Here is a 25731-nt window from a genome sequence, read left to right as displayed (position 1 = left end):
CCACAGGGTCAATGACTTTGCCATGGCCTTTGAAGTTACTATTTGGCACGGATAAAATACAGAACCAAAGTTGGGATTTCTTCTATCAAAACTCGTTATTAAAATATGATCATTAAAACACACTGTGCATGGTATGTCAACCTCAGAGTGATATGAACAGCATTGCTATAAAATAAATTGGTGTTGATTGCAGCAATTAGTTAAGTAGCTCCATGAAATATGAATGTGAAAATGTACTGATTTGCTTCCAAAAAACCTGTATGATGTAAATGAACAATTATAAATGAATAGAGAGCTGTGGTGACTCTGATGTTTCAGGTCCTCAAGAGAAACAAGTGTTTCTATGTTGTTTTAAAGAGTGAGCAAAATAAGAAAAGGCAACATTTCAGGGACTTCTTTCTAATGGGTAGAAAATGGTCTTTTTTTTTTTTTTGGCTGCTGTCTGAAATATTTTTAGTCACAGCAGTATGCCATCTAAAATAAAGTCAACATTAGACTCAGAGAGATTATGTGATTTACTCAAGGTCACATTCCTGGTCAGTAAAAAGCCAGATCAGTTTTGGTTTCCTGCCTTCCGGTCCAGTGCTCTCTCCAATCCACCAAAGAGCTTTCTAGAGGATCTTGACATTTCGAGTCTATTTCCACTTGTTAACCAAACATCATCATAGTCTGCAGCTGGCTTTGAAATACAAGAGTTATATAGACTACAGGGTATGAAGAGAAAAAAGCTGGCGCTTTTTGTTTTTTTTTTTTTAAAAAGCCTATTATGTGCCATTTTATGCATTTCTGAGTGGTGCAAATGGTCAAATGTCTGCTAACCAAAAGGTTTGAGCTCACCTAGACCAGACAGTGCCTTGGGAGAAAGGCAGGATTTGCTTCTGAGAGCACAGTTCTACTCTACAACCCGGAGTGGCCATAACTTGGAATAAACTTGACTGCAATTGGTCTTCATATGCCACTTTATACAGAATCTCATTTAATTCTTACTTTGAACTATTTCTATTAAAGGCTGGGTAGTGCTGAACACAGAGCTTGGATTCAAAGCAAGAGTCTCAAGATTCAAAGTTCATTATTAAATGAGAAAAAGTGACTCACCAAACCTGTTGCAAGAACTAGGACATAAAAAAAAAATCACAACCCTGCATTACATGAGTTAACTATTAGAATACCTATGTTTTCAAATGGGACGTTACTCTCTCTCATTAACAAATGTTTTAAAAAGCCGACTGTGATATCAATCTAGGGGTACTGGAAAAGGAGTGGTGTGCAAGAGCCTCAGCCCTCACTGCATTTGCAACCTAACAAGGCAGACAATTAAACACACAATTACAATAGATTCACTCAAAGATTACACTGCTATGGCTGTTAATCTCATAAAGCCCCTTAGGCACTGCTTAGGAATTGAATATGCCAGACTTGCCCTTACAAAAGCCAAGAGGATCAGAAAAAACAAAATTGGACAGACAGGATACAGTTTTCTAAAGGGAGAAATCGCAAAATTATTAGAATTGCTAAATTCCAATAATTAATCTTTTAGTTACACATGTAAGAAACCACCAAAAAGGATTTCTTTAGCTCCTATGGAATTTCTAAATTCAATATGCATACTAATTAACTGACAATGTAGCAATGAGTAGGGAAGATAGGAGAATTAATGCCTTTCAGCTGTAGTGCTGGAGGCGTACTGAACATGGATCTGCAGCACAAACAGGTTCGTCCCAGAGAGGGTGAGACCAAGTTGCACCTTGGAGGCAAGGATTCTGAAGCTTTGTCTGACATACACTAGACATGTTGCAAGGCGGGACCAGTCCTTGGAGAGGGACATCATGCTTGGGAGGGTGGAGGGACAGTGCAGGAGAGTAAGACCTTTGATGAGATGGATTGATTCAGTCACTGGGCTAATGGGGGTAGATGTGTCAGAGACCATAAGATTGGCACAGGATAGAGCAGGGGTTAAGGCTGTTATGGGTAGAGTTGCAAATGACTTGATGGCACATAATAACTATATTCACATTTGGTTTGAAATGGTGCATGCTTTCATTTTTATTAATTTTAATTGAGATTTTAAGTTTATAAAGAACTTGGATTTCCATTCATTCTCTGTTGCACATTTTCCTCCCTGCCCACCCCCCCACCACCCAGTTAGCAATTTTCTTTGGAAAAAAATTTCTTTCATTGTTATACAGTCCCCTTGCCCTGATCACTTTACTATGCAGCTCTTACTCTGGACTCTTGTCACACCAACAATACCTAATCACATTTATACAGTTCTCTTCCTTGTCTGTTTCACTGCCATGTACATTATTTATCCCCTCTTAAGTTTTCACCCGAAGCCCCCGCTTCAGTCCTGTTTCATAAAAGTGGCATTATACAGTATTTGTCTTTTTGTGACTGATGTTCTCCATGGTCACTCATTTTGTATATTTCATTAGTTTTCTGTTTTTTAGTGCTGCATAATATTCCATTGTGTAAATATACCACAGCTTCTCTATCCATTCGTTTGTTGATGGGCACTTGGGTTGTTTCCAACTCTTTGCTATTGTAAAGAAAGCAGTAATAAACATGGCTGTGCAGGTGCATGCTTTTAAACCACATGAGAAATAATAAAATCAACTAACATTTATTTACTGAGTGTCGGGAATTTTTCTAAGCACTTTGTTAATTTCTTCTAGGACCTGAATTTTAGCCTGAATTCTGTACTTGGTAGGTCACAACCTCAAAGAAGTAATTCCACAGTCTGCTGAGAGATTAGTCTTCATTTGCCAGAAAGCATTTGTTTAGCCCACTATGTACCACTTTAACACTGATCACTTAATTTAATCTTCACTTGCAACTATTTCAAAAATAGAGGTGAAAAACAGTCAGTGTAATGGGTCAGAGACCATAGTAGTTTGCACAAATTAAAAAAATACAACATTTAAAAAACCAACCAAACTAAAAAAAGCTAAGTTTGCTGTGGTATTGGGTTTGTTGTTATTTGGTTTGTTGTTGTTGTTTTTTAAATGTTTACTTGTCTTTTATTTACTTTGAGAAGACATCTGACTTTATGAATCACAATGAATTATAGGTAACATTGAGGAAAATCTCGGAACACTTAATTGCACTCATGTGAAAAAGGTAACTTTTACCACTTCAAACTTTTCGTCCATTTCTTTTCACCTCCCCAGTATTCACTTTTTTCAATTCTTACTCCTTAAACTTTTAGTAAAAAACTGAAATCAAGTCTGCCAATTCAATAAGTATTTTTCCCCTTCACAAATGATTGAAAAGGAGCCCTGAAGGTGCTTAAGGGCTTAGCTTCTAACCAAATGTCAGCAGTTTAAACCCACCAGCCAATGAGACCTGGAGATGTGTTCCAGTAAAGATTACAACCTAGGAAACTAAGGAGCAGTCTACCCTTGGGGGTGCTATGAATGAGAATAAACTAAATGGCACATAAAACACATATATTTACCTTATTATTTATTTTGATGCTTTAATAACTTCATATTGCCTATTTTAAAAAAAATGTTTAAGGGAAACACACACACAAATTAATTTTTAAAAAGTTTCCCTCATCAATTTTTATACTCTTTCATAAGATATATGCCTACTTAATTAATACAGACTCCCAGTTAATTTTTTTCTGGGGGAGGGGAGATGACGGGGTGAAGGTGGGGATGGAGAAGAAAGCTAGGCTAGTAGCCTTGATGAGAAAATGAAGAAAAAGAACAATTATGTCCAACGTGGGACTGCTGGAAATAAAGGCTTTTGGTGAGAGGCCAATAATAAGGTATCATTAGATATGATTTAAAAGAAAAAACGTCAAACAGACAACTTTCTAGAAATGAAATATGCCACAGATGGGGACTCATTTTCATTTGGTTATAATCTTTTTGTTTGAACAAGGAAAGTTTTTAATTCCTTCCTCCATTTTAAAAATTGGAATATTATTCCAAATTTTCCAAAAATTGGAATTTTATTAAAATAACAGAAGCACCTCATCTTTACTGGATGATGAAGTCAATCTTAACCACATGACATTCTTTAGAATAATACATGCAGTGTCAAGAGCTGAGTCATCAGTGTAAAGCCAAAAATATAAGCAGGACATCCTGACAGGCTCCTATGAAGGCTGTTAAGGGAGACAGTGTTTTCAAATGGGGCAGACAGAGTTTGATGGAGGAAGAAGCAAGAAGTAGAGAATTTTTTTGAGGTCAAGGAAAAGAGGAGGTAATATATTAAAAATATAGGGGGGATAAAAGATAAAAAACTGGGGGGAACCCACCACCAGACAAAAGATATTAAAACTAAAAATAAGCTTATATAATTTTTTTATGCAAAAAGGATTATGGGCAAGAAGACTTCGAAACTAATCTAGAGCCTGGCAGCCAACTTCATCTCAATGGTAACCCTACCCTGACCTCTTGCTCTGGTTAAAACAAATCTGCACAATTATCAGTATTTGTTTAATCCACCTCTGTGATGCTGCTTCAATTTCAGGAAGTAATTTAAGAACACAGGATAATCAACTTCATGCTAGAAAGTCTGACGAAAAGATAATTCTGCAGAAAAGGCTACACAAATGCCCAGAGAAGCAAACTCTGACATTAAATTCCGACCTTCAATTATGAGTAAGATGACAGGATACTTTTCTGTTTTTTTTAGGAAGTCATGATTACCCAGGCAGTCTCAGGGCTGCAGGACTGGTGCCAAAAACATCTCTGTTTAACCATCATCATTAGCATCCATAAATACTGACCGGGCACCAAGTGGGCGTAACGAACATGCTAACTCAATGACAAGTCTGAGAAAAAGACTGGTGAGTGCACGGTAACAGTCAAGAGGTTAGAAAAAGACTGAAATTGATCAAGTAGAGCAGACAAAAGACTGTAATGTACATCAACAGAGAAGCTTGTCCAAGACAAAGTTGTAAAAAGGTGATAATTATTGCCAGCTTTCTGTGTGTTAGACATTTAGCTTTAAATGTCTTTGGCTTCACCTTCTCTTAAGTGGTCTGACGCAAGACATCATGTTTTTAATTACTTTCTATGCTTCACATATGTAAAGCTGCCATTTTTGTCTTTGAAAAAAGGTATTTACAATGAATAAATCATCAATAATCATCAATATGGAGATGCACTACACTGGAAGTCTGCAGTAAGGGACCTCTCCAAATTACTGAGGAGTAATGATGCCAGCTTGAGGACTAAAGTGTGTCTGATTTTAGGCCATGGTCTTTCTGATCACTTAGTATGCATCTGAGAGCTGGACAGTGAGTAAGAACGACAAAAAAAGAATTGACACCTTTGAGCTGTGGTACTGGAGGAGAGGATGGATGGTCAAGAGAACAGATAAGTCTTGGAGAGGGGGCAGCTGGAATGAGGGCTTTGCATCATATACCTAGGGAATGTTGCTAGAAGGAGCTATTCCTTGGAGAGGGACATGATGTTTGGAAGGATGGAGGGTCAGTGAAGGAGAGGAAGAGATTCAACCAGGTGGACTGACACAGTGACTGCTACAATGGGCTCTAGTGTGTCAGGAAGTGTGAGGATGGAACAGGACAGGATTCACACCTGTTATTCAAAGGGTCACTATGAGTTGCACTTGACAGTAACTAACAATAACAACAAGGAGGATGCATCACAAAGTTAAAGGATAAAGATGACAGAGTAAGAACTGATGCCTTTGAATTGCAGTATTGGAGAAGAGTCCCGAGTTTCTCATGGACAGCCAAAAGTACAAGTCTGTCTTGGAGGAAGTGAAAACGGGGTATTCCTTTAAGGCAAGAATGGGCAAACTTCACACACTTTCAGCATATTGTCAGGTAGGACTAGTCTTTGGAAAAGGCGTCATGTTGGGGAAAGTGGACAGTCAGAGAAAGAGCAGACCCTCAACAAGATGGACTAACCTGGTGACCATAACAATGAGCTGGACCATATCAGAGATTGTGAGAATGGTGTAGGATAGGGCAGGTCTCAAATGTGTTGTTCACAGGGTCACTATGAGTTGCAGTGGATTTGATGGCACCTAACAACAACAACTACTCCTAATTAAGGAGCTCAGTATGTTACAGGCTAGTGGCAGTTTACACCCACCAGTTGTTCCATAAGGCAAAAAAAGAGGCAGTCAGTCTCCTCCTATTAAGACTTACAGTTTAGGGAACCTGATGAAGGGCTGCCATGGGTTAGAACAGATTCACCCAACAGGCTTTGGGCTTTCTGACTCTTAATTAGTCTAAAAACTAAGTTCTGCTATGATTCCTCCTCATCAAATGACTTAAGAGGCTTAGAAAGTGAGGGAACTCCCAGAGGTATGTGGTTCAAATCCACCAGATGCTCTGCTGGAGAAGGAGGGGCAATTACCTCCAGTACCAGTCACGGTCACACCTGATTTGACAGTGTACACACACACACACACACACACACACACACACACACACACACACACACAGTGAGGGAACTAGCCAAAGAGAATAGCTAGTAAGTGGACAGAGGGGGAAACTGGTATTCTTAAATCTTTACTCATTAGAGCTCTAAAATTACAGAAAAGAAGGAAGACAAAACAATTCTACATTAGAAAAACAAAGTAATATAGATGATTTTATAGCTAATGAGATGGAGGCAGTGGGAGCATCGTGGCATGGCAGGTGGTGCTTACAACAGAGTCGGAATCAATCCATAGCTCAATCTCCAGCGGATTTTCAAAGGCAGTTCATTGCATGGGAGGGAATGGCTCATCTCTCTCCCATGAAGCAGTTAGTAACATTAGGTAACTTTCTTGACTTTGTTTTTGCATTTGCAAAATGGACTAATATTGACTTTCCACAAGTAGAATATGAGAATCACATATAAATGCCTGGAATTTCAAGAATAGCTGTCACCATTGTCATCCTCACTGACTTCAACATCATCTTGAAGGGAAGGAGGAAGTGTACAGAATTTATTAAACATCAATATGTCAGGCACTGGGCAAATATCTGAAATAAATTCATCTATTCCTTCTAATAATCCTGCAAAGACATCACTTCATTTAACAGTTGAGAAAATTAGGGCTCAGGAAAGACTATGAAACAACTTTCCCAAGATCAAATAGCTACTAAGGAGGGATTAAAAAGAAAACACAACCCAAAATAAAACAGAACTGCCCAGTATCAAAGCCCATGTGTACTAAAATGTATAAGTGCTTTGCTTTCTTTCCAAAGTATTCCTCTGTGGGGGTGAGGAAAGAATATAAATATCCAAAAAGAATAAAAATCAGACAACCAGTCAATAAAGCCCCTTAATGTGACTGTGATCTTAAAAAGGAAGGCCAGGTAATTTCAGTCACTTCACTGCTAAAGAAAGAAAAGACATTTATTTACTTTTTATTAATGGAGTCTTGAGGATATTTTTCCCCCTCACCAAAAACTGTACCATGATAGTTGTCATTCATTTTCCCACTCTTGTGTACTCTTGAGTCAGATCCAACTGGCATAGAAGGAAACTGCTCTCCTCCTCAGTGCAGCTTCTTGCCACTAGGCCACCAGAGCTCCCTAGTTATCATTCTTTTAAAAATATGATCCACTAGGACAAAAAGCCATTTCTAGGAAAAGTTTTCTATATCTTATTTCTGAGAGAGAGAACGCGGATTTGGGCGGAATAGAAACTCAAGGAAGCAATTCAAAGTGCTAATCTCTGTGAGACCTCCACATGGGGGGACTCTGGGTTTTCAAAAAGGGCTTCTAGAAACCAGAAGGGCTTTTCCATATGGAGCTCAGAGTGGTAAAGGTTAGCTATCACAAAGGTGTTCCCTGAGTGACTGATATTTCAGAATATCAATCAGCACCTTATCCAAAAATCACACTTTTGTTAGGAACAATGCCACTTTCACATGTTATTTCCTATCACTTAGTCCTCCTGCCACTGCTAATGGTATATCAACAAGAGAAAAATACTAGGAATTAAAAATCTATTAAACCCATCATCAATTGCATTATTAAGGGTCCTTGACTAATAGTTAATAATAACACTAACATTTAATAATGATGGTAAGCATGTATTATGCAGTTGGCAAACTGATACAACCACCCCAAACCCAACTCGCTACCCATGAGCACTTGCTACTCAAGGTGACTCTCCACTGGGTTACTGAGGTTGTAAACCTTCACCAGAAGAGACTGCCCATCTTTCCCCTACAGAACGGCTTGTGGATCCAAACCACTGACATATCTGTTAGCAGTGCAATGCAACACTCATTACACCATCAGAGCTCCTGGATCACATAAATAAAAGGCAGACTTGTGCTAGTATGCTGTAGTTCTATTAAGTTCCCTGAGGTACTGCTCTCAAATAAATTGAGCTGATAGCAGGAGACTCAGCTGGTCTATGAAGTGGCTAAAAGCCCCACTGCTTCCCCACATCCTCCAATTAAGGCAGGTGTGATATATTTAGTGGCTTCTGAAACCTCTGGGTCTTCACATAACACATGCTTCCCCACTGCCTACCAATCTTAAAAAAAATATAAATAAAGCCAGAACAGTGGAATATGATAAAAAGATCAAATAAATAAAGTCCCATGAGCATCTGTAAAACTCTCACACCTGAGTTAAGTATGTCAAGAGGCTAATAATCAGAAGGTTAACCAGAAGGTTAAGCAGTTCTGAGAATGATAATGGGGTTGTGAGGCTCAAATTAGGTGTGGCTTTGTTGTTATTCAATAATTACTTTGGGAGGCCTGTTAGCATTTCATTCCCACCAGTTGGGATGTTTTAGAGATATATTTTTTAAAAGGGGAAAAGACTAGATTCAAGCTTTAGATTTTCTTTTTTTTTTTGCTTCACCTGAAACACAGGTGTGTTTCAAAGAGCTGGCATGAACAAGTTGCTCTAACTATAGTGATTCTCTTCAAAGCAGATGGGGGGAAAAAAATCCAATTATGAGTTGAAACTTTAAACAGTTCTTTTAAAACAACCCCAGGATTTGCTATACAGCAAAGCTTACTAGGTAATCTCTATGCAGGAGGAAGGGCTTTAAAAGGAATTAAAAAAAAATAGAGAAAAATTGACTAGTACAGGGGACACACAAAGGGATCTTGAGATCTAAGGCCAAAGCAATAAAACATTTCCTAGTTTAAGACAGGTTTGGAAGCAGGAATGGCATCCACTTCCTAAACCACAAGCCTCTGGAAATTCTATGTACTTGGAGAAATGATGATACAGAAAGGCTCAGGTCTTTTGTTCACAGGGTCACTATGAGTAGTGCTTGACTCTATGGCAATCAACAACAGCAGCAATCTTAAGGTTTAGTAAAGGCAATGGAACAATTCCAGGATGGAGCAAACGGTTCAGCTCTTCATTAATAACCAAAAGGTTACCAGTTCAAATCCAGGCAGAAGTGGCTGAAAAGACAGCCTGTGAATTGCTCATGGAAAGATCACAGCTTTGAAGACCCTTGGAAATAGTTCTATGACCCACATGGGGTTACCATGTGCTGGGCTTGACTCTAGTGACAACAGCAACAAGCAGAGCAGAAAAACCACTAAGAAAGATATGAGTGCAGTTTGGATAGAATGCTTGGAGGGTGCCAGCAAGATGACCATTAACAGTATCTTCTGGATGAAGAGGAAATAAGGCAAGGGAATACAGGAATATAAAGTACCCAGGTTAATAATCCATTCTTACTTAGCTAATTAAAAAAAAAATTCTCTTGAGTGAGATTTGGTTGTGACAGGCCATTATGGAAAGTCCATTTGTTTGTGATGAGTACTTGTGACTATCTGTTGGTAGTGACTGAGGAAACCTTGCATCAGAAAGTTCACAAGAGTTTCTACTTCCTTTAAATTCTATCCTACCCATAAGGCTTGTCCCTTACAACTTTTCTAAACTTAGCAAGTGTCAGGCACTGTCCTAAGTGTGTATGTATGTACATCCTCATAACTCTATGAGGTATTACTGCCTCATTTTATTAATGATGAGGCTTCACCTCACATACTTTGGACCTGTTGCTAGGAGGTGATAGTCCTTGGAGAAGGACATAATTCTGGGAAGGGTGGAGGGTAGGCAAAGGAGAGGAAGACACTCAATGAGATGGACCAACATGGTGACTGCTACAACGGGCTCCTGAGTATCAGATAGTGTGAGGATGGTGCAGGATAGAACAGGGTTCAGATCTTTGTTTATAGGGTTGCTATGAGTCGTACTCGACTCAATGGCACTTAACAACATCATCTTTTTTTTTCCAAATTACTTTTATTATTATTATTTTTTTTAAAAATATGTGTATCGTCAAATCAGATCTGACTGGTACAGGAGGAGATTGCCCCTCCTTCTCCAGCAGAGAATCTGGTGGATTCGAATGGCACACCTTTGGGACTGCAGTGCAGCTTCTTGCCATTAGGCCACCAGAACTCGCATAACAATATCTTATTAATCATGAAACTGAAGCACAAAAAGATTACATAAGTTGCCAAAGAAATAAGGTAATAAGAAACCAAGCTGGTATTCAAATCAATGGAGTCTGGTTTCACAGTGCATGTTACTAAAATAATTTTCTATATTCTCAAGCTTTCAGGAGTGTTGGTTTGGAAGGCACCAAATCAATCATGATTAGAATCTTGTTCTTGGCTCATAGCATGATCTCAATCATTGCTACTGAGTCAGCTGCCTCCCAGTGACCCCCTCGTGGGTTTCTGAAGGTATAAATTGTGATGGAAGGAAAATGACCATCTTTCTCTTGTAGAGTTGCTGGTGGATTCGAACTATGGGAGCCACATGGTTCTTGGGTAAGCAACTTGTTACTGGCTACGTCACCAGGGCTCCCTTTGTAATGTGCTAGGAAGGCGATCAGGCAGCAGAACTAAGAGATGATGAGAGGACCGTGCACAAGAGGAATAGAGAGTTTGATTTTAGTGACTGATACAGTAATGGGCTCAAGTGATGATGAGCATGGTGCAGGACAGGGCAGGGGGCAAGTCTGCTGTTCACAAGGTTGCTAGGAGCCATATCTGACTTGATGGCACCTAACAACAACATTCAAATGAGGGTAGTGGTAAGGACTTGCACTGCCAACCCAAAGGCAGTCGGCTTGAATTCACCAGCCGCTCTGCAGGAGAGAGATGGGCTATCTGCTCCTGTGCGATTTATCGCCTCTGAAACCAGCTGGAGGATCAGCTGTGAGTTGGTTTCCAATCGACATCATTTAACAACTCTCAGTCCCTCATCAGCCAGAGGTTTACACTACTACAGTAGGCTTTCCTGCCTGTACTGATGTGCTACAGAAAACTATGAATGTTAAAAGCCATTTGCTTGCTGAAGAAGAAAGGTATTTAATTGGTTTTGTTAGTTTGGTGGAGAAAACCTGCTGTATCAAATTATTTCCTTCAGGACAAAGATAAAAAACTTTGAAGACCTAATTTTAATCCCTGTAACTATCTTTCTTGACTTAAAAAAACCCCAGAAACTTGAGTTTTCATCTCTTAAAAATCACAACACTGCCGAAACCAATGCTAAGGCAAATTTTACAATTTTTTAGGCTCTTGTTTTTCTTTATACTGCACTGTAGAACAATTTCAAGAGGAGGTTACATTTCCAAAGGGGGGGGGGAGAGAAATTGTTACTTAACTGTAGTAAATAGATTCTCAAATCTAGCCCCTCAAAATCATGATTGTCTAGTATGAAAAAGAGGGAATCTAAAATATGCTTATAATGTACCTTAAGCACCAATTTTAAAATCCTGTTATCCTTGTTTAAAAGGAGAAGTCCCACAATTAGAAATTCATAAGAAATAAAAAAAAAAATTGAGCTTCACAAATCAAGTCTACAGAGCAAGGAAATTTTTACCTAGACTCTGTAACTGATCTGGATGGAATAAAAATGAGGGCATTAAGTATCATGGATAATGAAAATCTAGTTTACGGATATTGGGGATTTCAAACAATGCTTTCAGAATAAAAAAACGAGCAATACATCACACAAAGGACTGCTTTCTTTCCTAACAAATGGTCAGCTCTAAATCTCATCATCATCTTCGTAACAAAAAGCACCAGTATCTTTGCAAGGAGGAAAAAATCAGGATGTGCTTCAATTAGAATCACTGACCTTTTCTGAAGTATGCTTGTGTTTCTCTATAGAAATCAATGTAATAAAAGGTCATGTTGTAAAAATGCTTGATTGAATATAACAATCTCTCAAGAAAGGGGGAAACTTTTTTAAAAGTAACTCATTTATGGTATAACCTGCCAAAAATTAAAAGTAGGTCAACTGCAATTTAAAGCTGACTTCAAGAAATCAATTTTACCAGTAGAAAAGGAAAAAGCTTGAATGTTGTTGTTCTACTCGCCACAGCCCAGAAGCCCCTGTTGGCTGACTCCTTGAAAAGGGGGAGCTTCTTAAAAGAAAAAAAGGTATTTAAAAATCTCAACTTTTCTCAAAATGCCCAGGAGAAGGTAGAGGCATACTCTATGTATGTGAAATTAGAAGGTAAAAGCCTGGTGATTGCTAATCTTCTATCAGAAACCGCCATAGGAAAACATATACATGTAAACCTAGAGTTTGAGATCCAAGGAATGAAATAGAGTAGAGCAGTCACTACTCTCCTGGATATAAAAAAGAGATTTGAAAAAGCAGCTCTACTGGCCTAGTGGTTAGGAGATGTAGTGCCAATCCAAAGGCATGAAGTTTGAATCCAGTGTCTACTCCAATGGAGAAAGATATCCTCTCATTGGATATAATGCCTCTGAAAAACAGCTGAAGGGTCAGGTCATTCCAACTTACAGTATGTAACAAAAACACCATGTATTATAAGTATACACCACCACCACCACCATGTTTTCAAATATTTTACTCTTTTAATTTTTGATTCATGAAGTGAAGGAATAGATTTCTTAGTCATCTCCATTCAAAGGTAAAGGAACAATCATATATACTATATATACACTACATACTGCATATGCCAGTACAACAAATCTTACTACTTTCTCCAAAAGATAAGAAGTTGCCAAATTAGACTCACTGGCCCTTCTTTAACAGGTCTTAAAAACTTACTTCTAGGTGCCGTCTCTCTGGTTTCAAATGTCCTTGTACCCAATAGAATCTGAGAGCAATTTAGTTCTCTCTTGTCTACTATAAAACTTGGCACGAATGATGTCATTAAAACCCAAGAGCAGATTGCTATCAGTGGTATAAACAGCCACAAAAGCATTCTGAAGGGCGGGCAAGCCTCTCCCCATGCCAAGCTACAGATGCTTCCTTACCAACCCATGCTGCCCATCACCAGTGGTGTTCATTTTTAGTTGGAATATTTTAACAGACAACATTTTCAAAAGAAATCATTTTGAAGGGCAGAAAGGATTCAAAATATAGAGAGAACAAAAACTGGGAGGCAGAGAGAAGCTAGGAGAAGTAAATGAGATAAGCCTGTTACCAAGTTGTTCTGATGATAGTTGAACAGAGACAAAAATGGGAGTTCATTTAGTCCCCTAAGGACGAATACTGTGTAACACCATTATTGCAGACCTTGTATGAGAATCCAACGAGGGGAGGTGGGAGCAGAGGGGTGAGGATGGGCAGGGGTGGTGGTTAATTATAGGGTCACACAATTTGATGAGTGGAGGGAGGGATGGGTAAAATCTGGTGTGAAAAACAATGTATACGAACTTTGTAAGTAAACCAGTATAAAATGAGAATTGTATTTTTTTTAAATGGTACTTCATCTATAGCTGTCTCCTATGCTAAAACACAAAGCTACTGCTCTTAAAGAAATCATGCTCTCTATTCAATTCTTCTTCTTTTAAATATCAAATTTCTTTAAGGAGTACTTTTCACTTGCTATTTCCACTTTCACATTCATTCATCCACAAAATATTAATTGGACTCTTATGCTTTATAAAGCAAATGCTAGAGATTTTTGATATCCAAAGAAGAATAAGAAGTTTCTCCTCAAGAAAAACGTCTTACCCTGCTGTGGATTACTTCTGAAGAAATCAATTATTTTATGAACATTTAAAACTCAACAATTAGTTTCAGATTACCATACTGGTATTTTTTAGTCCTCACTCACAATTATTTGTTCCTTCATCTCTTTCTCTCCTTCTACCTCTCTCTCCCTTTTTATTTATCAAATAATCACCGAGGCTCTATTTTGTGCCAGGAATACATTAAAAGCCTAGGACTGAACTTTTAGCCAAACAATAGACAGGCTTATAAAGTGATCAATAACATCAGGGAGAAATGTACCTATTAACCATACAAGATCAAAAGACTTAAAACTGGGAGAGAACAATTGGAAGCTGATGCTCCGGCTGGAACCACAAGTACAAGATTTCCGAGTTCTGAGCACCCTCGTGGCATGGTAGGGTACGTCTGCTGGGTTGCTAATGGAAAGATCAGCAATCTGAGCCTACCAGCTTCTCTACGGAAGAAAGCCGGCAGTCTTTTTAAGTTTACAGCCTCAGAAAACCTGCTGGAGGGTTAGGAATCAGTCAGTTTTATTCCTGGGTGGTGGGCAAGGTACTCTGACATTAAATTCCTGCATTAAAAAAAATCACTCAGTAAAGTAAAAAGCAATTGTTCCTAAAAAAGATGACGGTCTCAGAAAACTGACAAAGGCCCACCTGAGTCAGCATCAACTTGCCAGCACTGGGTATGGTTTTGTTTTATTTTGATGTGTCTTTCCAGTGAGTGAACCACTGAATACGATGGTGGTGTTGGAGAACCCCGACAGAATACAGTACAAGTATCACTTAATGGGATGCATTATAATTTCAAGGTTTTATGTTAGTAACTTCATTTCCAAAGAGGCAAAAATAACATTACATACTCATAAGAATGCCTCCTAGTATATGGCTTATCTTCTCACTTACTACAAGCTGTTGATAAGATGCAGGAAGCTATCTCTGTTGGTAAACAAGTGCTGCCCTCCCTACTGAACCCCACCTTCTGTGAGAACCCAGGCAATTTTCAAGAAGTCTATGAAACAGAACCACTGGAGCTTTCTCTGACATTGTCATTATGGCCCAAATTGTAGCTAGCTGCCATCAAATAAATCCTGACTAACTGTAACCTTATGTGCTACATAGATATGGTCTAAAGAATTTTAATTTTTTTTGGGGGGGTCCTATAATATTGTGTGTGTGTTTTTAGATTTTATTATTTTTTGGTATGTGTACCATCAAATCGGATCTGACTGGTACAAGAGGAGACTGCCCCTCCTTCTCCGGCAGAGCATCTGGTGGATTTGAACCCTGTACCTCTGGGATTGCAGTGCAGCTTCTTGCCACTAGGCCACCAGAGCCCCCTGGGTCCTATAATCTTAACAAATTCAGATCACCAGCAGGATTTCTGTAGTACCACTGGGCAAGTTTGAACCAACAAAGTTAGCAGTAAAATACAAATCATCTGTGCTACTGACAGACAATACTGACTCAGACTTGTGGAGAAAAATGATAAACTCTACTAACTTTAGGGCAATTTTGTATTTTTTGTTTGTTTATAAGTATGTCAGGGCTTCCTCCTAGGACCACCCTCAAGTTGGGGATTCAGGAGAAGGACTCACAAGACCCAGAAAAGCTCTTACAGTTATGGCTGCAACCAACAAAGGAAAAAAGTTCATAGGGTAGAATTCAGGAAAAGCCCGGCAAGAGCTTTTGGTTGTCATTTCCCAGTGGAGTTAATAGAAGCACTTAACTCTCCCAGCAATGATGTTACACAACACATGTTAGTGTTGCAAATAAGGGACTCTCACAATTCTTGCTGTCCAGGGTTTTTACCGGGGACAGCCATGTAGGTATGGAATGTCCAAGTAACTGGTTTTACTCGGCATGAAGTATATGCCCTAACCATTAGAAGTCAAACTGATAGTTTGGCCCAAGGCCATAGGTAAGTAAAAACAGGTGTTCATCATAAATCATATTGGTAGTATAAATTGTCTAATCCAGTCCAAGGCTCAGGTATACAAGGAAAATTTTATCAGCCAGAAGCTAGCCATGAACAATGATTTCTTTGTAATTATGCAATGTTTGAGCACCCAAGTCTGCTGAATTAACCCTTTATTACACAAAGAGTTTAGTTCCATAAAGGATTCTTGGATTAAAGTATCACCAAGGATTACAGCAGTCAAGAGATTTTGATTCATCAGACCAAATATCCAAACCGTGCTGGTCAGTGACAATCATATCACTGTATAAAGTCTTTTAATTTCCTACCTAGTCCAGCCTTTTTCTTTCCGTTAGTAAAACTCTTAACCATTTTCAGTTTGTTAGGAAATTAACAAAGATGACACTTGAGTATAGAATTACTTACCATCTGTGTTTGAATGTTGTTGTTGATTGCCTTCAAGTCGAGCACGACTCATAGCGACCCTAAGAACAAAAGGCCTTAAGGTCCTCTACAACTATCGACATTTATCAAAGTTCATAAGAAAGCATGTTGTTTAGGAAGTGGATGCCACTCCTGCTTCCAATTGTTTGAGAGTTTAACATATTTCACTATAGAATCAGTAAAAGTATTGTGCTATTATAACGATTTCCATTCTGAGTCAGGGGCGTAAAATGTGAAAGAAAAAGCCTTCGATGAATAAATTGCACTATTATGAACCCATGAAGAAATAACATAGGATTCTCTTTCCTTAAAGTACAGTCTAAATGTAGAGGGTAAATGATGCATTCTGCCTTGAAGATGGATTAACAAACAGTACCTGGGCAGTCCCAGGAATGCCTATTTATTACTAGGCATTGATTTAGTTCGTTATGACCCACAATATACAACTTCATTAACAGTGATAATAGGATTAACAGTGTTAAGAGAATTTTAAGCCTCCACCTTGAGAAAATACAACAGGTAGTGGTTGAAAAAAGACTACACAGACTGCTCTGTGAACTTGAGCAATTTTCTTACCATTTGCCCTCAATTTTCTCTATTGTAAAATGGAAATAATTACAACTTTCTCAGAATTGTTTTGTTTTAAAATAGGTGCTAAATAAACAACTTTGTGTAAAAAACTTTCTTCTTGCGTACCATACAGAGACAGACGATGGCTATGGTCAATACCATCGTCACCACAGATTTCAAGGAACTTGGAACATTTCGCTTACATTAGTTTGCTAACTTTCTTCTTACTCTTGATGGCAGACAGTAGAGCTAGATTATCTCCTTGACTGACGGCACTTTATGGGGCTGCACTACAATACGTTGGCTTCATTTGCAGAGTGGAGATGCTAATAAATGAAACTATGAAGGCTGTGTGAGGGAAAATTAGGTATCTATTCAGAAGTTCTGTTTTCTGGTATTAACATAAGGAAGTTATGACAACACTGAGCTCTCTCAGAATGTCTGCAATATCAAATTTACCTGGTTTTAGGTATTCAATCACTTCTGCAAGGTTGTAGTTAGGACACCTCAAGATATAAACCTTAAAAGTGCTAGAGGAACAAATTAATTTTTAAAGAACTGTCCCTTTTTTCCACATTCCCTGGTTAGGATACATTTCTTCAAAATAGTCAATGTGCGGAGGTTGGAGTATGTCAAGGGCAGAGAGTACCTAAGGGAAGGAAAAAACAATTAGAAAACTAAAAAAGGAAAACAAAATGCAACATCACAAAAACAAGTAAACAGTACTATTTTTGCATGATTTAAAGTTTAGTTACAATTATCCACTAAAATTAACTGACTTTATACCATCGGGTTTTTTTATACATCAAGAAACAATCAGGCCTCAGTATGTAGTTCTAAACCTATGGATTCAACTAAGTATGGATCAAAAATATCAGGGTGAGGGGAATTAAACAGTAAGAGCAACATCTCCAGCGCTAAGAGGGAACACAAAGTGCTACACAGCATTTACATTCTATTGGGTATTATAAGTTTTGTGGACATGACTTAAAGCATACAAATAAATGTACACAGGTTCTGTGCAAATGTTACACCATTTTATGTAAGAAACTTGAGAATCTTTTGGTATCTGTGGGGGGATCTGGGAACCAACTCCTGAAAATCCTAAAGGAGGAAAATCCAAGCACTAAGACAATTCTACCTAAACCAAAACATAAATCACATACACAGAAGAGTGTTAGAATGAAACATGCTATATTTTTAGCAATCGGTGTCGTCAGAATGGAGCTCTGGTGGCCAAGTGCGTGGAACGTTGTGATGCTAAGTCAAAGGCCAGCAGTTTGAGTCCATCAGAGAGAAAATGGACAGTCTCTTCCCACTGATAATGACAGTCTCAGAAACCTGAAGTAGGGATTGCCACAAGTTGGCAAAGTAGTGGGTTTGGTCAGATCTTCCATTCATTCATTTATAATGTTCAGCAAATATTTCCTACGTGTGCAGTATTCTCAGAACTGTTTCGAAACCCAGGGGGCATTGTGGCAGGATGTAAGGCTCTAAATCTCAAACCAAACCCACCACTGCTGAGTTGGATTCTACATCAACTGACCTTCCACCTGATTCTGAAGATGTCTTTCTTGATGAGGAAATGGTCCATCCTTCTCTCTCAGAGCAACTGATAGACAGAACTCCTAACATTTCAATGAGCAGTCAGGTATGTTTTGCACTATGCCAAAGGAGAGCGTTCCGAAGATTGCAGTGAAGAACAAAACAAGTATCATTGCTCTACTTGTGACTAGGGTATAGGGAGGCATCAAACCAAGAGTTACAAAAATATCTAATTATAATATGTTTATATATACACGAGAAAGCAACTAACATTACTCTAAGACTTGACAAGTAAGAGTTGGTCAGGCCAGGAGTAGAAAATGTAAATGTACTGAAGCAAGCAAGAGCCAAGCAGATTCTAGAAACAACAGACAGCATTTCTGGAACTTAGTGGGTGTGCATAAAGCCGGCTGGGATAAAAGAGGAAAGAAGGCAGTGGATATATCACACAAAAATCTCCTTAAATTATGGTAAGCGTTTTGAGTTTTATTCCAAGTACAGGAAAAGGAATCATTGGGGTAGAAAAGACGACTTCAAAGCACCTGAAATTCAGTCCTTAATAAATAAAAGCAACCTGCCACCACTTTTGATGCTGAAACCTAATAGGTCTAACTACCCATACCATTGGCCCAGCTACTCTTTTTTCAAGTCTTATTATGTCAAATACAAGAATTTAAACTTAAAATAATAATAAGAAATATTAGACTCGAGGGACACAGAAGAAATTATAACAGAAAATTATATAGTACAAAACTCCAATTTTTTTGATCTTTAGTATCTTCTTGTTACTCACATCCCTTCCCATCCCCCCAATGCAAAATGTACTTATTTTGAAGCAACAGACTTAACATTTTGTCCACCTATTTCAGTAAAAAGAGCTCTGGTGGTTTAGTTCTAAGGAGTTGTGCTGCCAACTCAAAGGTAGACGATTTGAACGGACCAGCTGCTCCCTGAGAGAAAGACAGGTAAACTCTCATGTGATTCACCCCTCTGAAAATCTGCTTGAGGGTCAGCTATGAGTCAGTTCTGACTCCACGGTACATAACAACATTTCAGTAAATATTTTTGAAAGATAAAACTTTAACAAAATGCAAACAAATCTCAAATGTTAATATATTTTTGTATCATTGAAATATTCAAGATTCTTATTTTCAACTGCCTTTTAATTATCAAATTTTGTTATTTCCTCAACCAGTTCACTTTTAAAGATTATACGTTTTTCCCATCAGCATTTCTCACTTTCAAATTTGGAAGGAAATTAAAATCTAGGTTTCACTTACATTAAGACTGGTTCAACAGATCTAAAAATAGTTCAGATGTCTACCTTGTGAACTATTTACTATGTTTATACTTAGAATTTTAGTATAAATGAAAGTTATCATTTCTGTATTTTTAAAAACCTTAAACAACTGGCCAGTATCATAAATTTACATACATTTCCTCCTCATTATGTGACAGAACAAATTTAACACTAACATATGATGTTTAAGGGAGGTGGTTAGAAATTAGAAATTTTACTTGACATCTTATGGACTCTGAAACTCTGTATCTAAACAACACACATCCTGTCCTGGGAGGATACAGAAAGCAATGAGTGACAGTGTCCATTAGAAAAAGCTATTTTACATTTCAAATCTATCTGCTATAATTAGAGCTTATCTACAGGGAAGTGACAACCATACATTTTAAACCTTGATAATAAAAGAATGAAGTTTTCTTACCCCAAATTGACGAGGTGGGTTTTTTCTTTCTTTTCTTTTTTTTTTTTAGAGAAGCCATACACAATGGGTTAGAAATTTACATTTACAACATTTAACTGTGGTTGTGAGCTTCAAAGGCACAATGTTTAAAATTCTGCCTGGAAATTTTTAATGCCTGTTGTTTGATCTGCTGCTTCTTTCCATTCCAAATATTTATTGTATGATAGTATTCCACAGTGTTTCCAGGTGACAGAGGCAGTATTTAGAACCGCAGGCATGATCCAGGAATTTTAAAAGTGATGGAAATTAAAATAAGAAGGAACAGTAGCAGTTTCAAACTCCAAGCGTCATGCCTGACTCTCCACTTAAACAGTCTGAGTTCCTACAGAACCCTGCTATTGTTTGTGGGAATAAAGTGTGTGAGCTTTGCCTCCTGTTATAAATAGAAAGGCACTTGTAAAGACTTCTAAAATTAAAGCATTCCAAAATATCATCAGTTCTTCAAAGCATCTAACAAAAAAATATTAAGGAGTCTTGTCTAATTAAAAAAAAATTATCTTAAGCTACTTCCTTAAATAATGGTTATTACCACTACTTTTGCACACTTTTCCCAATTTTTTTAGAATCAGACAAAAGGTCATTGTGGATGGAAAACTAGGAAAAGCAGTGATGGTCAAATAACATAATGAACAACAAAACAAAAAACACCTATCTCTCTGCAGAAGTCCCTTAAGGTGGCTACTTTTGAGGATTTTAATCTGCGTGACATTAAGATTCACGATAAACAGGCTACATTATTATCCAATGGTTTAGCTTCAGTTAGCCATTAATCAACAAAACAATATAAATATAGCATGAAATTATGCAGTCGTATAACACATTTATTTTATTTCCATTCTGCCAAGAACCAGGGACTCCAAAACAAGAATAAAGCGTTTACAAGTAATCTAGTGAAGACGTGAAGGCGTCTCAATGGCACAATGGTTAAGTCTTCAGCTACTAACCAAAAAGGTGGTGGTTAGAACTCACTCAGAAGCTTGGCGGCAGAAAGGCCTGGTGATCTGCTCTTGTAAAGAACATAGCCTACCAAGTTTTATGGGGCAGTTTGACTCCATCATATGTGGCCACTACAATTCAGAATGAACTTGACAGCATTCTCTAACTGCAAACAACAGAGTCTAAGTTTAAGGTTGAGGCTCTGCTCTTACTCTTTTAATAAAGTTAGTTGTGTGCTGTCAAGTTGGAATCAAGCCATAGCTTACCCTCCAGTGGGTTTACAGAGGCAGTTAACTGCACAGGAGGAGACTGGCTATATGTATTCCATAGAACAGCTGGCGAATTTGAACCACATGCCTTTAGGATTGCAGTGTAGCTTCATAACCACCACAACCAGAGTTTCCTTCCGTAAATAAGTAGTACCATGATAAAGTATATAAATCTTTTTTTTTTAGTTTTTTAAAATTTTATTTTATTATTTTTTTTGTGTATACCATCAAATCAGATCTGACAGGTACAGGAGGAGATTGTCCCTCCATTTTCTTTTGATGCTTCCTGGAGCATGCAAGATTTTGCCCATAGCATTTCTAAGTATCATAACTTGAGGCTTGAATTTGCTTTTCAGTTATTTCAGCTTGAGAAATGCTGAGAGAGTTCATTCCTTTTTATTCTCCAATTCTAAGTTCTCTTTTGCCAGTAAAATGATGCCTGTTTAGAGGTTACTATTGTTCCCACTTTTATCATCATAGATTACTTTTGCCTGACCTTACAACTTGAATCATAAAGGATGCAGCCTTTTGTACACGGTTTCTGTTAGGTCTATGAACCTATCACAATGGAGAAGTGGTTCAACTTTTTCACTGATGTTCAAGAGGTAATATGATTTATTTGTAAGAATAAAATATATTAAAATTTACTTAGCCAAAGTCATGTTGGCAGATGTTAGGCTGTTTCCACCTCTATCTATTTTGAATAAAGCTATCAACATTCCTATTTTTCTCTGGATGGATATATGTCTTCCTTTTTCCTCACTATATGCCAAAGTAGAACTGACTTGTATTTTGATAGGTATTTAGTTATAGTGAAAACTGCCCATTTTCTTAAGTGATTGTATGGATTTATGCCCCCATCAACAAGAGAAGAAAAGGATCCTCCACATCATTGCCAAAAGTTGGTATCCTCAGTCTTTTGAATTTCTGTCATTCTGGTAGGCATATAGTAGTATCTCACTGTAGTTTAAATTTTTCTTTTTTCATTACTAATGACTTTGAGCACTTAATAAGCTTCTTAGCCATTTTATTATCCTCTTATAAAAATTCTCAAGTCTTTTAATGGTATATGAAAAATCTTATTACGTAGCAGCTCTTCAAAGAATGTATAATGCGTAGACAGGCTTTACAGACTTAAAAAACGCTGTTTTCTAACTGTCTTCCTCAAATGTCAAGTACTTATTTTAAAAAATTGTTCTATCACATATTCTGAAAATAAGCCTTTTGTTAGAAATACATCTGAGGTCTGTCTCTTCATTCTCTTAATGGTGTCTTTTGATGAAGAGTTCTTAATATTAATGGTGTCCAATTTAACGGTCATTTAAGAAAATGATTAATGCTTTACTTGCCCAGAAAGAAGTCTACTTTATATATTTCAATATTTGATAATGCAATTTCCAACTTTTGTTCAACTTCTCGAAGACAGTCTTGACTACTCTGTTACTTTTGTATTTTAACACAAATTTTCAAATAACTTTATTAATTTCCTCTCACACAGACATAGAAAATCATGGTGGGGTTATGGCTGGGATTGTACAGATATGTAGCTCATAAACAGGTATTTTAATAGCACTGAGTCTTCTAACTCAGAAACATGAGAGACAGAATTATTGTAAATGCATACAGAATCTGACTGTACCACCAATATTAGGTACATTGCAAACAAAATCAAATCTATTGGAAAACAACTTGCTTACAGTATTCCCTTACTTTTTTACACTCTGCAGCAGAGCTGTTAGCATTACTGATGAATGCATGAACAGCATGTCTATATTCAGAAAAGACACCTATTGGTGCCAAATTAGTATGATTTTCTGTCCTATGAACTGAAAAGGCTTTGTTTGAGTTACATCAGACTATATGAAGGAAAATGAATCCTTCTTTGCCTCCATTACTCCTCTTTGCCTCATTCCAGGCCTCTTCAGAGCACATAAGAGCTAAAAGATGGGAAGATTCCCAAGAAGGGAATCCTAAGGACCGTGTCATTTTTCTATTCCCTCTACCATGTTCATTCTTTCACTAAGGCATTTACTCTCACTTAAATAAGACTGACTACTACTGTAAACAGTACACTGACAGAGACTTGCCAGAAATCCAAATTAGACTTAGAAGAGGCTGTGGCACAAGGGATATCATTGCTGATGTAAGATGGATCTTGGCTGAAAGCAAAGAATAAAAAAGTATGTCTATTTGTGCTTTACTGACTATGCAAAGACATTTTACTGTTAGCTCTAACAAATTATGGCTAACATTGAGAAGAATGGGAATCCCAGAACCCTTATTTATGCTCATACGAAACAGGTAAGTAGGCCAAAAAACTGTTGTGCAAACAGAACAAGGGAATACGTTTGTCACAGTTTGAAATCAGAAAAGGTGTGTGTGAGGGTTGTACCCTTTCTCCATACTTAATAAATCTGCATGTTGATTTAATCATTCAAGAAGCTGGACTCTGTAAAGAAGAAAATGGCATCAGGTTCTGAGGAAGACTCATCAGTAACTTGTGTTAAAGCAGATGATACAACCTTGCTTGCTGAAGGTGAAGAGGACTTGAAGCACTTGTTATAGAAGATCAAATATTGCAGTCTTCAATTGGATTGCATTTTCACATCAAGAAGACAAAAATCCTCACCACTTGAACAATAAGCAACATTATGATAGACGGATAAAAAAACTGAGATTGTCAACAATTTCCTCTTACCACAATCAACACCTTTGGTACCAGCAGTCAAGAGATCAGGAGATGTATTGCACTTGGAAAGTCTGCCGTCAGGGATGGCTCCAAAGTTATGAGGAGCAATGATGTCAGTCTGAAAACTAAGGTGTGCCTTATTCAGGCCATGATCTTTTCAATCATTTACTATACATCTGAAAGTCAGACAATGAATAAGGATGACAGAAAAATTGATTCCTTTCAGTTGTGATGCTGCTGGAGAAGAGCACTGACTATTCTGGGACTGCAAAAAGAACAACAGATAAATCTTGGAGAAGATGAAGCCAGAGTGCTTATCAGTTAACTTTCAGTGGCCTAATCTTTTGGCAAGTTGCTAGGAGAGGCTATTCATTGGGAAGCGATATCACGCTTGGAAAAGTAGAGGGTCAGCAAAAGAGAGCAAGATCCTCAATGAGATGGACTGACATAGTGACTGCAGCAATGAGTTCGTGTATATTAGTGATGATGATGATGGTACACGTTGGGGCAGGGCTTTCTTCTGTTGTTCACAGGATCACCCTGAGTAATACCTGACATGACAGCACCTAACAACAACAACAACAATCCAATGTGTACATAGTACTCTTGGCTAAGGACAAGAAAATATCCACTGCTTGAATTGTTGAGATTTTTAAGAAAGAATTTATGGACTCCATGGGTATCCTGGGATTAGTAAAAGCCTGAGAGGATTAAATGACATAAAAATCATGTGTGTGTGTGTGTGTGTGTGTTCTTCCAAGACACAGATCATATTCTCAATAGATCTGATAGAAAACCAAAACCTAAAAGACCAAACCAAACAGAAAACCAACCCCACATCATTACTGTACCAGGCTGATCATGTAACAATTCTGCGAGTCTGGGCATGCACGCCTAAACGGGTAAGGTACAGTAAGCAATATGTTAAATTTTAAAGTAGAGTGAAATCTAACTGGACATTAACGATAAATTGAAAAGTTCCCAATCCTTAGAGTTAAAATAGTTTTGGTTTCCTCATGTGACTGGATCAAGGTATTAGCTATAGCTGCTACTCCCTGGGCTTTGTAGCTAGTCTCTGACATAAAAGAAGTTGGTCAAATTAAAATCCAAACTTCTGACAATGACCAGAGTAATCTTTTAAGATATCATTTTCATCAGTGCATTCTTTTCTTCTCCTTCTATTCACTCAAGTTTTAATATCAAAAGGTTCAGTATAAATTTCATTCTGCTGAAGAAGGGTCTTTGAGCTTTCAAGTTTACAATCTGGCTTCTAGCATTTACCTGAGCATCTTAAAAAAATTATATAAATATATATATAATGATACATTTAAAAAAATACAGTTGTTGTTATGTACTGTCAAGTTGGAACCATTCCATAACTAACCTTCCAGCAAGTTTTCAGAGGCTATAAATTGCACGGGAAGAGACTGGTGGATTTGAACCACAGGTCTTAGGGTTGGCAGTGCAGCTCCTTACCATTAGGGTTACCAAATCTCCATAACGCAACACCTTGGTCTTAATGCCAGATATTGAAACTTAGTAGGTCGGTGTGTGGTAAAACCCATGTATCTGTATTTTTAAGGTTTCTCTGGTGTTTGAGGAAGAAGGACTGGCCACCCACTTCTGAAATAGCAGGCCTCTGAAAACCCTATGCACAACAGAACACACGCAGATTAACAAAAAGGGCAA

The 25731-nt window shown here is 37.8% G+C and overlaps 1 protein-coding gene across 1 annotated transcript in view; it reads right to left on the bottom strand.

Moving 5' to 3' along the window:
• The window catches only part of NLK (nemo-like kinase), a 180533-nt gene that overhangs the window by 51346 nt on the left and 103456 nt on the right, over window positions 1-25731 (bottom strand). Inside the window, exon 3 of the mRNA XM_006890945.1 lies at window positions 17437-17492. Coding sequence (XP_006891007.1) covers window positions 17437-17492 — 56 coding nt within the window. The remainder of the gene's footprint in view (window positions 1-17436; window positions 17493-25731) is intronic.

Source organism: Elephantulus edwardii, unplaced genomic scaffold (genome assembly GCF_000299155.1).
Source record: "Elephantulus edwardii isolate Elephantulus edwardi_28Jun2011 unplaced genomic scaffold, EleEdw1.0 scaffold00094, whole genome shotgun sequence".
In the NCBI taxonomy this organism is placed as follows: Eukaryota; Metazoa; Chordata; class Mammalia; order Macroscelidea; family Macroscelididae; genus Elephantulus; species Elephantulus edwardii.
Note: the sequence above shows the minus strand (reverse complement) of the source record. Positions and strands in the feature narration are given on the sequence as shown.